The sequence below is a fragment of the Triticum dicoccoides genome, chromosome 5B (assembly GCF_002162155.2).
Source record: "Triticum dicoccoides isolate Atlit2015 ecotype Zavitan chromosome 5B, WEW_v2.0, whole genome shotgun sequence".
NCBI classification, from domain to species: Eukaryota; Viridiplantae; Streptophyta; class Magnoliopsida; order Poales; family Poaceae; genus Triticum; species Triticum dicoccoides.
This window is the reverse complement of record NC_041389.1, coordinates 343,115,092-343,128,103: the sequence shown is the minus strand read 5'-3', so window position 1 is coordinate 343,128,103 and position 13,012 is coordinate 343,115,092. Positions and strand designations below refer to the sequence as shown.

General features: G+C 45.0%; 1 protein-coding gene across 1 annotated transcript; it reads left to right on the top strand.

Moving 5' to 3' along the window:
- The first annotated feature begins 57 nt into the window (after nt 1-57).
- LOC119308816 (probable protein phosphatase 2C 67) lies at nt 58-8,088 on the top strand. The gene is made up of 11 exons (XM_037584976.1): nt 58-225; nt 1,013-1,427; nt 1,499-1,607; nt 2,455-2,491; nt 3,268-3,312; nt 4,064-4,116; nt 4,846-5,007; nt 5,978-6,061; nt 6,949-7,038; nt 7,138-7,185; nt 7,756-8,088. Exons 2-11 carry the CDS (start codon nt 1,081-1,083, stop codon nt 7,861-7,863), a joined length of 1,083 nt encoding a protein of 360 aa, XP_037440873.1. The 5' UTR covers nt 58-225; nt 1,013-1,080; the 3' UTR covers nt 7,864-8,088.
- The last annotated feature ends 4,924 nt before the right edge of the window (nt 8,089-13,012 follow it).

Here is a 13,012-nt window from a genome sequence, read left to right as displayed (position 1 = left end):
TCAACTAGCCCACAGTCCAGGCGAGACGTGACCACTTGTTATCGTCCCATATTTCTCAAAAAAAAAAAACTTGTTATCGTCCCATCGATCCCCCACCAGCCAAGCCCCCCGCTACCTCCGCCGCTTCTCGCCGGCCACATCGGTGAGCGTACGGACCCGCCCGTGGCCCGGAGATACAAATTCCGCCATCCCCGGGGGTCACCTGTCATCACCATCCGAGTTCTGGTGAGCCCGCCGTTGCTCGCCTGCTAGGCTCTACCCGTTTTGTTCTGTCTTACCGGCACTTGTTGGGGGTTCCTCCACTGGTAACACCTCGATTTGCTGATATTTTGCGGTTTGCCTGTTCGATTCCAAAAGAAAAGTCTGTTGTTGGTAGCTGCTTGGTAGATGGAGGCGCTCCTTTGATTATAGGACCAGTCTCGGAGCCATAATGGGAAGCAAGGCTGTACATATCGCGTCGTGTCAGCGTGTGGTTACCCCATAGAATCATTCGATATGTAGTTGCTTCAATGGCACAACTTCATTGAACTCCCTAGGTTCTGTGTTGTCTGAATCTAGTTAGGGCAATATGTTGTTTGATGTGGGTTTGACGACCTAGTAATCGGTCCTTTTTTTTGTTAGGAAAATAGGAACAAAGTTGTAGGAATGTATATCTGTGTGAGCATGTATTAATGTTTCGCTGTATAATCAAAGTTTGAGGGAAAATCGATTATCATTTCCATACATCAATTTAGTATATCTGTGTGAGCATGTATTAATGTTTCGCTGATATCTTCGTGTAGGCATTTTAGATATGCAGGGTTGTTATTAGTAAGTACTTATGCTACTTATGAGATCCGTGACGCAACTAAGTTGGTGGGCTGGTTCTTGTTTAGCTTGCCTCGCTATTAGTTTGCCAAAGCATATCTTTCTTCGGCTACCACCCAGTTAGCGCCCTCCATTTTTCCGTCAAACCTTTGTTTTTAGCTTCTACTAGGCAACATTTCCTGACATTTATGTGTTGTTCATCCAGTGGTGCCTTAAATTGGTGAAATCGATACACGGCTATTGGAAACTTTATTGTTTAGTCTCATCATATTCATGACTCATCAAAAGCGTGAAGCCAGTTCCAGCAATGAAGATTGGGTATCAAAACGCCCAAAAGGTGCTGCCACTTCTACTGAAAAGGATTGTCAAGTAGAGACTGCTAGTTCTCAAGAAATGAATGGTGAAAAGAGAGACACCCCTCAAAATGGAAGCAACTTGCCGCTAGACCCATGCATCTCGGATGAGAAATCCACAACCATCTTGGAAGTTCCAAGTCAGCAAGAGATGATACTAACTAGTGTTGAAGCCGATGCTGCAGAAGACAAGGGCTGCAGGCATACAATGGAGGATGCCTGGGTGGTGCTTCCTGATGCTAGCATGGGATCTCCTGGAAATTTGAGGTGCCCCTCTTTCTCTTCATATTAATTACTTGCATGCAATGTATGTAGCTAATGTAGGTAGCTTGATGCAGATCTGCACATTTTGCAATATATGATGGGCATGGTGGCCGCTTGGCCGCGGAGTATGCACAGAAGCACTTACACCCGCATGTTATTGCTGCAGGATTACCACGTGAGTTGGTCTGTTCACATTGTCTGCTTCTGTTCAATATTTTCATTAATCATTAGTATGTTATGATGTATTTGTTCTGTCTTCAGTTGCTCGTACTGAGGGGTGCAAGCGGCATCCCGCTTCGTCCCATGAAATTCGTCAATTAGTTCATAATCTGCTCATCACTTGCTTAAAATTAACACTACACTTCTACTATGGTATTGCCCGGTAGCCCGCCCTGCTTGCAATTTTTCTCGTACAGATGGATTTTTTCTTACTTGTTTTTTCATTTTTTTAGTGCTACACTCAGATGGTTTCTTTGCATCCTCCTTGGAATGGTGTTTCACTGACACTTATCCTAATGTTTTCTTCCGCTTCTTTGTCTATTCAACTACTGTCTCATTGGAGTTTCAGTAATTTCTATCCTCATTTTTTTCTTCTCCTTCTATGCCTACTCAACAGTTGTCTTTTTTTAGTAAATTTTATCCTCATTTTTTCTTCTGCTTCCATGCCTATTCAACTAACGTCTCCCTGGAATATCTTTGTGTGCAATCAAGGCGAAGCTTTTCATGATAGCTTCCATTTATGATTGTGCACTTCGCATCTTCTCCTTTGGCCTGGTCGATGAGGAATTGATATCTATTAGATCACTTGACCATTTATTGCTTCTTGACATCAACTCCTCACTGAGAGGGCTAACTTTTGGACTTTCAATTTGTACAAAATTAAGTTTATACCTTCTATTTTTCGTTTATGTTGATTAGGAGACTATTTCATGAGTGATTCATGTTCAAATTAACGTGCATGATTCTGATATTCCAGTTGTGTTTATTCTGTTGTTGGCCATTTAACTAATATTGATATATTGTCTTGCAGATGAATGTTAAAGTGGCAAAGAAGGCCATTATTGAAGGTATTTAGTACATGAAATTCTTCTCTTGTCTAGACTCTAGACTATAACAGCGCTAATAATACTAGTTAGAAGAGTCCTACTAGTTTCATCGCTGTACTTCACAATTTTCATTATGCATACAATAAAAAAAATGGTCTTTATCTTATTCAAGGATCAAATTGATTCTATATTTCTGCACTAACATGGAAGGCAGCCTTGGCCCTTATGGGCTGTTTGGTTTTCGCCTGGGTGCGCCCTGCCAATCATGGGCGAGCCAATTAATTGACGCAGCATCTGGCCGCCCCGGACTTGCCAACTTTTTGGCGTCAAACTGAACTGGGGGAGCCAGAGTGGGCTGGGCGTACCAAAATATTGGCTCCCATCCAAACGGGAAGCCAGGCTTGGTCAACGACCAATTCTTTGGATCGGCAGTTGAGGGCTGCAATCCAAACAGCCCCTTAATCCTTGAGCATGTTACATGCTGGTGAGGTTATTTTAGAATTCTTAAGATATTTCTCAGTTTCTCTAACTGTCATTCTAGAATAAATGTATTGTATGGTAAATGGCAATGGGAATTGCCATCTTGTATGTGATTTTCAGCTTTTGAGTTGACATGATTTTAGTTCCGCTTTACACTAGCATTTTGCCAGTACAGCATATTATTTTTCTTCTGTGTTTCTATGGTGCCTTTTTGCTCTTTGTTTCTTCTTATTGCCCATTCAATGTTCTTCCGTTTTAAGTTTGTTTGTTATTTTTATACCACTGATTTATCTTGACCTAATGCTTATTGTTTGTAGGTTTCCGTAAAGCTGATGAATCACTACTGCAAGAAAGTGCTAAAGGTAAGAAATTATGGTCTCAACTTTCATCATTTGTTCCTCTGCAATTTCCAGTGTTTGTGACGCCAGTTTGCCCAGGCACTCTTTTTCTGAATGGCTGGTTAGACCTATGTCCCTTATTGGGACATTATCTAGCAGGGCTAGTGTACTGATATACTTATTACTGGTTAGACTAACTTATAAAATGATGTAGAGGGTATCCTACGTACAGTAGATCTTTCCTTGGCTCATAAGCCACCTCCTTGTGGTAAAAAACTGAAGCTGATGGCTGGTGCTTCGTGTGTGTTTAGGCAAGGAAGGGTGCTATAAACTTCTATAGTATTCCACTAGCGGACCAGTTGAGCTGGGCCAGCTTTGCAGCCAATCTCCACTATTATCTTTCTTCCTTTTACCTATATCTCTTTCTTCTCCCTTGCAATTGGTGGTTTTCTAGGCAGTGCCTATGTGCGTCTAGATGGTCACCCATCACCCCGCCTAAGAGCTAGCACTTTTTCTGAACCTTGGCTGGTGCTTTGAGCTAAAGATAGGTAAATCAACACAATGACATAGGGTGAGCCTCGGTTCTTACAGTGACTAGGATAACCTCTTAGTTATGATGGCAAATTGACAATAGTAGACATTTTGTTGTACCAAGTAGGCAAGTATGCAGGGCCTAGAAATATGGCAGTGTCGAAAAACTATTATTTAAGTTTATTTCTTTCTTATCGGTTGCTTCTCTCATGATATTAATAATACTCACGTGTCTTGTCTATAGGAAACTGGCAAGATGGCGCAACAGCTGTATGTGTTTGGGTTTTGGGACAGACGGTAAGTTTACAGTACCAGGTTTTTTCTTCATTATGCACAACCTTTTTTGCACCGTCATACTCTGGAATTCGTTTTGGTTATCCAGTTTGGAGTTTGTATGGAATCAGGGTCTATGAGATTATTTGGTCCTTTATTAAATATATACTTCCATTCACCTAGTAGGAGATACTGTTTCATCAGTGTGCCCATGATTAATTATTTTTATATCACATGCCTACCTTCAAGGCAGCATAACTCTGGCATAATCGACTGTGACTAATCTACCAACAACATAATTAACTCGTTGGTTTCTCTTCTTATGCGCAACAAACTCTAATTATGTGGTGTTATCTTTTTGGTACAGAATGCTCATGCTTGATTTGAGATGCATAATTTGTTCATTTTGCAAATTTTTACGTGTGAAATCTCAATCCTTAATTTTACACTCCCTCCGTTCCAAAATATAAGGTGTACTAGGTTTTTCAAAAGTCAAACATGTGCATGTTTGACCAAGTTTTGAGAAAAGAATACCAATATCTACAGTACCAAATTTGTATCATTATATCCATCACGAAAAGTATTTTCATATTTTATTTTGTATTGTAAATGTCGATATTTTATTCTATAATCTTGGTCAAACATACACAAGTTTCACTTGCATGAATATCGATACACCTTATATTCTGGAATGGAGGGAGTACTATTTAATCGTTGCAATCTATTTGCATAAGCTTTGTTGACATGTTCCAGGTTTTAGTTGCGAATGCTGGGGATGCTAAAGCAGTATTAGCTCGTTCTACTTCAACTGATGGTGAAGGTGCGGTGGCTGACACCAAAAGTCCACTGAAAGCTATTGTTTTGACAAGAGAACACAAAGCCATCTTTCCACAAGAACGCTCGAGAATCCAGAAGGTGAATAGCTTTATGGTTCCAACATTAATTCAGTTCTCCCTCATAAATTATGTTTTTCTTCGTTTTGTATGTTCCAAATGAAACAGCTCCCTGCTTGGTCTATAGTTGCCAATGCAAGGATGTTGTATCATTTTTTTTTGGCACCATAAGTTGTCAAATCAGATCTGATTATGGCAATTATACCAAATTGAAGCCTGATATTATTCTAGTTTGTTTGCATGACTTTGTCGAGCATTAGAATATTAGCATTTTGGTTGTGCATCCAACCTATGCCTAGTTGCAACAACAACAACAACAACAGCCTTTAGTCCCAAACAAGTTGGGGTAGGCTAGAGGTGAAACCCATAAGATCTCGCGACCAACTCATGGCTCTGGCACATGGATAGCAAGCTTCCACGCACCCCTGTCCATAGCTAGTTCTTTGGTGATATTCCAATCATTCAGGTCTCTCTTAACGGACTCCTCCCATGTCAAATTCGGTCTACCCAGACCTCTCTTGACATTCTCCGCACGCTTTAGCCGTCCGCTATGCACTGGAGCTTCTGGGGGCCTGCGCTGAATATGCCCAAACCATCTCAGATGATGTTGGACAAGCTTCTCCTCAATTGGTGCTACCCCAACTCTATCTCGTATATCATCATTTCGGACTCTATCCTTCCTCGTGTGGCCACACATCCATCTCAACATACGCATCTCCTCCACACCTAACTGTTGAACCTATGCCTAGTTGCCTTGCTCTAATTGCTACCAATTGTTAGCAATAGGAATTAGCTGATTTGTGATAAGAAGTACAAATTTGTTCTCCTGTAGTCCATTTGCTCCTCTATTGATTTTCTTCTGTGGTCTCATTTGCTCCTGATTTTACCACCGCTCTCCAAATGCCGTATTTGATGAGGTTACCATTGCATATTAAATGTTCATTTTGATGTGTCTTGGCTCACGGTTAATTTAACCTTGTTCTTGTACAAAGGCTGGAGGTTCTGTTGGTCCCAATGGAAGACTACAAGGGCGCATTGAAGTATCTAGAGCTCTTGGAGATCGTCACTTTAAGAAGGTTTACTGATGCAGATTTATTTGCTGATATTTTTTATTCTGGTGTTCCATTTGTGTATATGGAAAATATATACTGTTGGAGTATACCACTTTCCTCCTCCTTTTTCTTAAGCTATAGGAATTAGACCCTCAATTCTCATGCCCATCTACCAAATAGATGACATTTCTTAGTATAAGTTATTCATCACTCAATGGAACTCCTTTGTGAGTTCCAGGAGCATAGGGTCACTGATAATGACCACAGAGATGTATCTGTTTGCTTAGAAATAATTATGCTGACAGTTATGCGCACTTTTATGTTTATTCTAGACCAAGTAGTTTTTTTTTCTTTGGCAGAAAGATCAAGTAGTGAAGTTTTTTATTTCTGGGATGCTAGTAAACCCTCGTATCAAACTATCAGTTATATTTTCTCACTTGGCCATCCGTTTGCAAGAATGCAATAATGGAGGTACCCATGGGAGAGTTCATGAAAACACAGATCTGTTGTATAGAGTTCACATCCATTGGGTACAACTTTGGACTTGCATTTCTAATTTATGCCAGTCGCTAGTTCTTACATTATGTTGCTCACATCCAAATCTGTTGAAGACTCAAACACTCTGCATTTGTATGAGGTACCCACATTACAGAGATAATTTTACAACATTTGCTAAAGGTTCTATCTATGTTTTGCGAAGACATAGACTGTCTTGTTTTTGCACATGAAGCTGTGTCTAGCCAAAATACCCAATATTTTTTATTCATCACCACATCTATCGGAAAAGAAAAAAAACGTGTTCCATTGCATGCTTAATCCAAGCTCCTTAAGCACGCTTTCTGAAAGCTAGTTATGTTAACAATGCTGTCTATAAATGGAGCATCAACATATATCAATCAACTATCGTGCAGGTGGGGTTGATTGCAACACCAGATGTCCATTCTTTTGAACTAACAGTGAAGGACCATTTCATCATTCTTGGGTGTGATGGCTTGTGGGGAGTATGTTTATTTCCCGTTTCTTTGCTATATTAGTTTTTGCTTCATTTGGATTTCTTCAATCATATTTGTGGTAAGTCTTAACTTTCTATGTGAACCCAGGTGTTTGGGCCAAGTGACGCTGTTGAATTTGTCCAGAAGCAATTGAAGGTGTTATTTCTTCAAACTAATCTCTATAACTCTAAATACGTTTGTTTCTTGTACCCACTATTTTCTGCTAGTTATCTCTTCTGAGGTAAAAGTGATTAGATTTTGATTGGACGATGCTGAAATTGAATTGTAAGACTATTTTGTAGTAAACTCGTGTTACTCATTCTCTCATGGATGTGATTACCTGTGTATATATGGTAGAGCTCCATGATCTCATGATGTAGCCGTGACCTGGGGGAGCTCTTGGGCCAAAGGTTGCAAGTGGCCAGGCGCAGGCGCCCAGCGCAGTATTAATAACTAGGGTTTTGGAAGGGAGAATTTCTTGGGAAAAGATGTTATAATTTAAACTTGTACTCCCTCTGTAAACTAATAGTATAAGATCTTTTAGATCACTAAAGTAAAAGATCTATACTTTAGTGATCTAAAAGATCTTATACTATTAGTTTACAGAGGGAGTACTTTGTATTATTATGTAAGACACACATGACTAACCCAGTTCCTCGTGTAAATTCAAACTCTGAGACTAACACACATGACTAACCTTTGTTAACACGACTCTTTGCTAAATAGGAGACGTCCTCAGCCACGCTCGCAGTGCGGCGCCTGGTGAAGGAGGCTGTCCGCGAGAGGAGGTGCAAGGATAACTGCACTGCTGTTCTGATCGTCTTCAAGCACTAGAATTGTTTTGGCTGTTGCAACAACCATTTTCACAGAACAGAACCCGAGAAGAGAAATTTGGTAGCAAATATTTCCGTGCTCTGACAAACGAATGTACGTGTCCATGAGACCACTGTTGGTGCACTATCTGTACTTCATTTGGACATTTGTTTTGCTTTTTCAAACGATTCTTGTAGCAAAAGCCCCTCTAAACTGTTCTAAAGAAAGGTTACTTGGCCGGTCTCATGTGATCCAAGTCTCTTTTTCAGCTATTTACAAGGTCTGACCTGCTTCTTTATTTTATTTTTTCCATCGAGAAGACTAGATCTTCAACCAATGCATATAGGAGTAAGTGAATCTTGGATTCTGATCCAATTGTCAGTACGTATAACTTAATCCTTGATTCATGTGCTGAGAATCGATCCAAGGTCCGCATAATGATTTTATGGGGAAATGTGGCATCTACAAATCGCGTGTTCCCCCTTTGGAGGATTAGGCATCTTCGATGTCGGCCCAGTAAATTTAATTTTCTCCCACATCCGTCCGTGGACAGGAGGACTAGCCTACATAGATGCGGGAGGTGGCCATCCAATGTTGCCATTCAAATAGCCGCATACAAAGAGTACAGACATTCAAATAGTCGCATGCATAGAGTACATATATTCAAATAGTCTATGCAGCGGTAGTTCAAATTTTAAAAAATTCAAACATTACATCCCAACATTGTTGACCCCTTTAATCGCCCATAGATGCTCAATCAGATTTTTTTTTCTTCAATTGTTCGCGAGTTGCTCGATACCGCATTTATTAATGCATTTGAATAAATTATTCAAATGGCCAGATTGTGGTATGGGAGATCGATAGGATCACCTACATTCTCAAATTGTAGGGCCGCGACAAGTTCCTCACTCTCATCCTCGACGATCATGTTGTGCATGATCACACATGTCATAACCTCCCGCAAGGTCTTTGGATCCCATTGTTTAGCAAATCCATGAACAACTGGAAAACAGGCCTACGAAACTCCAAATGCCCTCCTGACATCCTTTCTAGTTGATTCTTGTCTTTCGGCAAAGTGAGACTTTTTTTGGTCAATTGGGTTAGAGAAGATGTTGACAAAGGTAGCCCACGGAGGATAGATACCGTCAACCACGTCAACCAGATAGTAGCTTCAGTGACATTATAGTGGCAAGAAGGAGCCTTCCCTTCAGTCGGCCTCGCAAACAATGGTGATCGATGCAGCACACTGATGTCATTGTGAGACTCGGGCATGCCAAAGAAAGCGTGCCAAATCCAAAGACCATGTGATACAACTGCTTTAAGAATGATGGTGAGCTTCTTAACATGGCCCTGATTGCCCTTGTAAAGCCTTCGAGCAGTTCTTCCATTTGCAATGCATGCAGTCAAGAGATCCAAGCAATCCTGGCCACCCTCTTGGCTTTTGAGATTGGCAAGAGCCTCTTGGTGTCTGTCACAGTTGGTTCTCTCAGGTACCGAGGTCCAAACACCTCGACCATGGCAGCTGCAAACCTGACCATGGCATCTCTGCATGTGCTCTTAGACATTTGTAGGTACTCGTCCTATGAATCAACGGTCGTGCCATATGCAAGCATCCGGAGTGCGGCCATGCACTTCTGGTAGTCAGAGAACCCAATCGTTATCATGATGTCCTTCTTTAAGATGAAGTAGTCATCATAGGACCATACACCATTGTACAAACGATCGAAGACAGTCTCGTGCACCAGAAAACACCGACGAAAATGGTTATCGAAGAGTGCATCGGGGGCAAAGTAGTCGTCCATCAGTATCAAATGTCCACACACACTGTTTCGGTTGAGCACTCGATGACCCTTGATCGATCCCTTGAAATTTAGAACATGCTCATCCGCACGCTCCGCGTCTTCCAGGACCATCTGCATCATCGCCGTCTCATCCGTGTAGTCCTCCTTGTCAGACGAGCCATCAGATGACTCAACATAGTGCTCGTATATATACTCCAAATTAGAATCCATTACGTGAGAGAAGAAGGTCCAATTTTTTTAGCTCCAACAATTCATCGAAAATTTGCCGGGAATGGTTAGTATAGCAGTAGCAGATGGTACCTGACGGGGCGGCCGGAAGAGAGGGGTTGAACGAGGACGGAGGAGAAGCAGGGCAGAGCCTGGCTAGAACGCAGGAGGTGACGGAGACGTAAAGGTCCGACCGGGGTGTGGCGTGGCGGCCGGGATGGTGGAGCGGCGGCAAAGGCAAGAGAAGGAAGGAGAGAAAATGGGGAGGATGGAGGTGCGGGGTCCGGGAAGGGTTTTGGGTGGGACAGGGGTGTCAGAGGCTTACGTGGCTGCTGTCCGGACTCCCGCAAAGTCCCCACACGTTTGTCTTGGGTTTGCCAAAAAAATTACGTCTAGACCGCCCGGCGAGCCGATACAGGCCTGCGTTGGACGACAAACGTCCGGACAGTTGCGGGCGGTTTAAGAGCAACTCCAACGCGCCGACCCATTTCGTTCGTGTGCGTCCGTTTGGGTTGCGGACAGAAAAGTCGGCCCAACGTGCCGACCCAAACGGACACGTGTCCGCTTTTCATCCGCCTGCCGACCCATTCCAGGCCCAATTTTGAGCCTGATTTGCGTCAGCGTAGACATGAGACGGCTGCGTGCCACGTACCCTCCTGGCCCGCCAGTCGGTGGCACATTGGCCATCCTCTCCCACCCCTTGACATCAAACCCTCGCCCGCACTCGGCCCCTCACCGTCGCTGCCGCCCATTTCCGGTGTCTCTACCAAGCAGCCGATGCCGACACACCTCCCCCCCAATGACCCCACCTCCCACATCGCCGGGGCACCGAAGCTTCCCCACCCCACCCCCCGACGCCGCCATGAGCCGGAAGCCGCTTCCCCGCCCCGGCCAGCTCCTTCGTCCGACAACGCCCGATGTACTGACGTCGACACGCTCATCGGACGCCGCCAAGCCAGCCGCCAGGTCCAAGGGAGGCGCCCGTCTCTTCGTCGGCCAGCTTCTTCGTCGATGCCCGCAAGCTGTTTGACAGTTTGCCAAGGTACAAAATGGACTCCGCCGACGAGTTCTTCTTCCACAATCCCTTTGCGACTCCGACGATTCCTCGTCTGATGATGATGAGGAGATCTTGGCTGCGGTGTTTGTTGGGGATATAACTACTAGGTATGACCCACCAGAAGGAGCCGGGTTATACCTACAAGTATTCTTGAAGACAGAAGCTCAAGCTTGAAGATGGCGGCTTAGTAAAGGCCCAAAGGCCCAGAGGTGACTTAAGGCATGTAGTGTTAAACCGCCTTATTCATGCGACTTGTACTGTAAGGCAAGAAAGATTAAGAGACCGAGCCGGATACGATCTATAAGCCGGCCGGGACTCTGTAGAGCCACTGGGCGTCGACCTCAGTATATAAAGGGACGACCTGGCGGTGGTTCAGGGTACAAAAACAATAACTCGAGAGCTAGGTCAAGCGATTCTGCTTCCTGGTTATCGAAACATACATAATCCCAATCACAACTAGACGTGGGCTTTTACCTTCATCATAAGGGGCCGAACTAGTATAAACCTCTCGTGTCTCTTGTCCCAATTAACCCCTTCAAGCTTCCTAGTTGCGATGGCTCCATGACTAAGTCCTTTGGCTAGGACATGTGATGTGACAATTCCATGACAGTTGGCACCCACCGTGGGGCCAACGCACGGTGGATTTGAGTTCTTGAAGGGCATCTTCGAAGGGCTCAAGGGATACACTATGGGCCGGATGACCAAGAGTCATCGCAGCAAGCTCTACATCGACGATGCAGGCTGGGCCCCCGAGGCTGGCTCAATTGAGTACGGGTACCGGGTCCCCTTCGGCGGAATACACGTCTTCATCGGCAAGATCGGCGAGCCGGGCCCTGAGCCGGACATCTGCGCCAACCTCATCGAGACGGCTCAGCGTGCGAGACCCGCCCAGGCTCCGCCGGCTGTGAAGCGTGCCTTCGTGGGATGCATCCACGGAGGACTCTCTGAAAGGTCTGCCTCTGATGGTGAGGCGGCCATATACTCTAACGGCAAGTTGTCCACAGGTGAGACAGATTCGTTGTACCAACTGCAGGATGGCGGGCTTGGCAGCTGTTCCAATGGTAGCAGTATTCCGGATTGTCTTGAGCCACCGAGCAGGGTCGGGATCTTCATGGCCGGCACCCAACCCATCCAAGACTCTGCAACTGCAGCAGCCATAACTTCCGGGTCAGCGGCAGCCAGGGCAGGAGGCCCTGTGCGTTCGCCGGCTCAGGTGTTAATGGATCTCACCAACAAGCTGACCACCCTGTTAACCGCCGTAGTCAGCCCGGCGGATCAAGCTAGTCATGATGCGGAAGTGGCACAATTAAAGTTGGATATGGCACAAGCTAAGGAAGACCTGGCAGCAGAAGATGTCAGGATAACCGCAGAGCGGGCGGCTCTGGATGTTCAGGCTCAGCAAATCCAGGCGCACACTTTCCGGCTTACACAAGACCAGAACGCGGCTAATGAGGTCATGAGGAGAAGGTATCAGAAGACCCAGTCCCGACTTCCCCCGATTTATGACCCTCGAAACCTTTTTAACACGCCAGGAGCAGGGCCCAGTAACCCTCCGTGGCTCATCCCGCAGACAGGCAACCCGCCATGGCTCCCTCCGCGCATAGGGCCAGACCATGTTGCGATACCCGGCGACGGAGCACCATTTCAGTCACCGGTGATGGGACCTCCCCGTGTAAACATGGCGCCACCTCAGTACGTACCAACCCCTCTGGGTCATTACTCCAACCCATTGGAAAACATGATAGCAGCGGTAACCCGATTGGCGGCTCTCCCAATTGATGGCGACTCTCCAACTGCAGTTGAAACCCGCCGGGTCAGGGAACTTCTTCAGACAGCTTTGGTACAGCAGGAGGCGTACTCATACAGCCGAGACAGGATCCACTCGACCCCTCATCCAAGCCGAAGCCCGAGTTATAGCAGACACATGGATTCAGCAGTCGTATCAAGCAATGTTAGACACCGTGACCAGCCAGGTGGGGGTAACCTGCCGCGTCATGAGGCCATTAACTTAGTGGAGCAAGAGAGACTACAGCAAGAGGCTGAACGGGCGGCTGAGCAAGCGGCTCAGTTGACGGCTTATCAGCCATATCCGGTTTACCCGGCG

Bases quoted from the DNA above. Each gene is read 5' to 3' on its own strand.
- LOC119308816 (XM_037584976.1), top strand. From the start codon at position 1,081: ATGACTCATCAAAAGCGTGAAGCCAGTTCCAGCAATGAAGATTGGGTA. The intron at 1,608-2,454 runs GTCTGTTCACAT...ATTGTCTTGCAG, and splicing joins CAGGATTACCACGTGAGTTG to ATGAATGTTAAAGTGGCAAA. The intron at 4,117-4,845 runs GTAAGTTTACAG...GACATGTTCCAG, and splicing joins TTTGGGTTTTGGGACAGACG to GTTTTAGTTGCGAATGCTGG.